The 3,879-nt window shown below is 38.1% G+C and overlaps 1 protein-coding gene and 1 pseudogene across 1 annotated transcript; both read right to left on the bottom strand.

Annotated features, from left to right (window-relative positions):
- Positions 1-565: 565 nt before the first annotated feature.
- LOC149217056 (fructokinase-like 1, chloroplastic) lies at positions 566-2,197 on the bottom strand. The gene is made up of 4 exons (XM_089390121.1): positions 2,193-2,197; positions 1,554-2,139; positions 875-1,388; positions 566-753 (listed from the first exon to the last, which is right to left on the bottom strand). The coding sequence occupies exons 1-4, from the start codon at positions 2,195-2,197 to the stop codon at positions 566-568; spliced, it is 1,293 nt and encodes a 430-aa protein (XP_089246247.1).
- A 565-nt stretch (positions 2,198-2,762) lies between these two features.
- Positions 2,763-3,640, bottom strand: LOC149217057 (fructokinase-like 1, chloroplastic pseudogene; annotated as a pseudogene).
- Positions 3,641-3,879: the final 239 nt, after the last annotated feature.

Genomic DNA, 3,879 nt, shown 5'->3' on the forward strand with positions numbered 1-3,879 from the left:
CCAGGTCTAGTAACATATTTGCTTTTCTCCAGTGTTTTAACAAACTCAATACAATGCATTTTCAATAAGATAACTACAGAGACTCCATTAATGCTATTGCCTACACATTGAAACCTGATTTTACAAAAAGTGAAATAATTATAGAATGACTAAAAACATCGTGCACAAATCTAGCAGACTTGCTGAGATCTAAGAAAAGGAATGTACCTCGAAGAACATTATAATTACAGATGACTGATAGTAGCGGATTCTTATGTGTTCCGTAACTCATTGTTTAATTTATGACTAAAGCAATAACATGGAAACAAAATATACAAACTTATCATATCAAACATCTTAAAATGAAAAAGGGTACAGAGGGAATTGACAGGAATTGTGAGAATCCATAAATTTGTCTCTTAAAATATGTGCCACAGCTAGATATCGAATCCTCAAAAGCAATGCCCATGAGAAGAACCTGAAAGGCAAAGTTCATGATGTAGTGCCCAGCGAGACAAAAGGTACCTTAATACAATAATACATTACCTTGCAGCATCAATGGAGCTATGCTGAAACTCTAAATAGCCTACCACAAGGAAGGTACATATACTTGCTCCTTTAGATTCCATGTTGCGTTTTCAGCTGGGAATCCCCAGACAACACCAATTGTCCATTGTACGATAATCCCAGCACAAATAGCAAATCTTAATTGCTTCTCCAATAGCACTTGATCATCATATAGCTCCGGTTGTGAAGTCAACTTTCTAATAATGCCTGCAAGACATACACAGTTACTAACAATGTTGAACTCTACATCGACATATCATTTTTCTATTAGAAGTGTAAGAACTCTTCAGATAGATCCTTGAGCAACGTGACTGCATTCAATGACTACCTGCTACAATAGCATCACCCGAACCAGTCCTATCACACGTGAATGGCGTGACCAAAACATCTTCTGTTCCTATTACTGCACCCTCAAATGTAGGTGTGTAGTAGTGTATGCGGAAGGTGCCATTAGTGACAAACAAAATCTTCATGTTATCGTGCCATAACGGCGCAATTTCCTCTCTTGTGTAATGATAACACCTCCGTCGTCGTTGCCTTTTTCTTTCTCCGACTGACTGTTCATAGGAATGTGCATAGTATTGAGGCCTGTAATTCCTCTTTCGCTCAAAATAATCCTCATCAATCAAAAATTCCAATTCTTGCATGGTTACCTCAATGACATTTGCCTCATTCCATGCACTCTGGATAAGTTTCCTTGTCTCATCTCGAGACCTCCAAAGTGGCAAAGGGAGGTTTACATAAAAAAATATAACTCCCCCAAATTTTTTTGACATTTTGATTGCAACAAGAAGAGTGGCATGCATGGATTCTTCAAGAAGAACCATGGAATTGATTACAAAGCAGTCTACTTCTGTAAGATGATCGAAAAATTGGACCAAACCAAAAAAATATAAAAAATGGGAAAGGTCAAATATATAAAAGGGGAAACTAATCAAGCACATGAGATAAGGAAAATGTTGTGAAAAAAGAAGAAGTTAGAAGTATACATTTTGTGTGGATGACTATAAGAATACCTCTTTCAGTATGTCGATGTTAATATCAGAAATGTGAGAACCATCTTCTGCACATGGTTTGACACATTCCATTCCTAATTTTCCTTCCCGACGGGTTACCTTCATGTAGGAAACTGCTGTGGATGCATAAGGATCAAATTTAACACCACGAGTTTGGACATGTTCCTTGTTCATTGTGAGAACCATTTGATAACCAGTGGGATCATCACCTACTTTACCCATAAATGCTACTCTACCTCCCAACCTTACAAGTGCAATAGCAACATTGGATGGTGGTCCTCCCGGTGCCCTGACAAATTCTGGAGGACTCCATTGCAAGCCGTTCCATGTAGAATACTTATCTTCATCCATTTGTCTGTCTGATACCCTAACAGTAGGAATAAACTCATTCTGTGCCAAGCCAAAACAGCATACCAAAGGAGGCCAATCATATTCAAAGTTATGATCATCCTCCTCACCATCTGCTTCCAACTCCATACTTTTTTCTTCTTTATTTTTAGTGATTTTCTTTCTCCTACTCTTCTTAGGCACATCGCTCCCACTAATGTCTGCTAAAGTTGTTTTCTCTTCACTTTTTCTTCTCCTCACAATCCTCTTGATAACAGGGGATGTCTTCTTTGAGCTTGAAACAACATTACCTACTATTCCGAAAGAATCAGGTCAAGGGTAACAAAGGCAGGTAGCGATTCATTGTAGCATCCCACAAGCCCTCGACAATGACTACAACAAAGAAAAAAAAACCTACAATGCGCTCATGGAGAAAAACAGAATACTTGAAACGACTAGTCGTACTCCTACTTTCCTCACAAGTAAAGGAAACATTTATGCAAGAAAACAACTACCTTTCTTTCTACGCTTTTGAGGAGCCTCTTGAACATCTGTGAGTGGTGTATTTGAAGTGGCTTCTTCTTTTGGGGATGTTGCTCTGACAATGCACAGTTTATGTAACTTTGCAGTCCTAGAGAGAACCAAATGAGGAACAAACAACATAGAACATTTTGGATTAGTCCTGCGCCTACAAAAATTGGGTGTCAGATAAGGGTTGAATGCAATGCCCTAGCTTATGAAATATATTAGATGTTTATATTTTTGTATAAGCTATGTATCCATGTGAAACAGAAAACATTCGTAGTCCTGTTTTAGTTTGTGGAAACAAAGTAACAAAACACACACCAATAAAAAATTCCAATTCTTGCATGGTTACCTCAATGACATTTGCCTCATTCCATGCACTGCACTCTGGATAAGTTTCCTTGTCTCATCTCGAGACCTCCAAAGTGGCAAAGGGAGGTTTACATAAAAAACTATAAGTCCCCCAAATTCTTTTGACATTTTGATTGCAGCAAGAAGAGTGGCATGCATGGATTGTTCAAGAAGAACCATGGAATTGAAATGAAACATCTTGGCCTGCGTGAAAAGTTCAAATATTTAGTCACAGATAAAGAGCATTTAACTCCAGCCTGTGGTTATCAGCACATAGTGAGTTATCAGCACATTGTGATTACAAAGCAGTCTACTTCTGTAAGATGATCGAAAAATTGGACCAAACCAAAAAAATATAAAAAATGGGAAAGGTCAAATATATAAAAGGGGAAACTAATCAAGCACATGAGATAAGGAAAATGTTGCGAAAAAAGAAGTTAGAAGTATACATTTTGTGTGGATGACTATAAGAATACCTCTTTCAGTATGTCGATGTTAATATCAGAAATGTGAAAACCATCTTCTACACATGGGTTGAAACATTCCATTCCTAATTTTCCTTCCCGACGGGTTACCTTCATGTAGGAAACTGCTATGGATGCATAAGGATCAAATTTAACACCACGAGTTTGGACATGTTCCTTGTTCATTGTGAGAACAATTTGATAACCAGTGGGATCATCACCTACTTTACCTATAAATGCTACTCTACCTCCCAACCTTACAAGTGCAATAACAACATTGGATGGTGGTCCTCCCGGTGCCCTGACAAATTTTGGAGGACTCCATTGCAAGCCCTTCCATGTAGAATACTTATCTTCATCCATTTCTCTGTCTGATACCCTAACAGTGGGAATAAACTCATTCCGCGCCATACCTAATCAGGTTGCCATCCTCACATTATGTATGCGACTGTGTTTTCCTTGGTGATTCTTTGTTTGAGTTCCCTTTCACCTTGTCTTCTTTCGTTTCGAAATCATCCCAAGTCAAAATTCTTCTGAAGACACTTAGGCTTGTCAACTAATAACAATCTCAAAACATGGGGTACATGTTCATACTCAATATTATCTCCTTCAAACTGCGAAACATCTACACGACCATATTGAATAATGCT

Source organism: Pinus tabuliformis, chromosome 1_1 (genome assembly GCF_031772625.1).
Source record: "Pinus tabuliformis cultivar Carrire ecotype Pingquan chromosome 1_1, CPIR1, whole genome shotgun sequence".
NCBI classification, from domain to species: Eukaryota; Viridiplantae; Streptophyta; class Pinopsida; order Pinales; family Pinaceae; genus Pinus; species Pinus tabuliformis.

Excerpts from the sequence above, each read along its gene's own strand:
- LOC149217056 (XM_089390121.1), bottom strand. Across the intron at positions 1,389-1,553 it reads TACTGAAAGAGGTATTCTTA|TTTGTAATCAATTCCATGGT; the intron begins TAGTCATCCACA and ends GAAGTAGACTGC. Across the intron at positions 754-874 it reads GGGTGATGCTATTGTAGCAG|GCATTATTAGAAAGTTGACT; the intron begins GTAGTCATTGAA and ends TATGTCTTGCAG.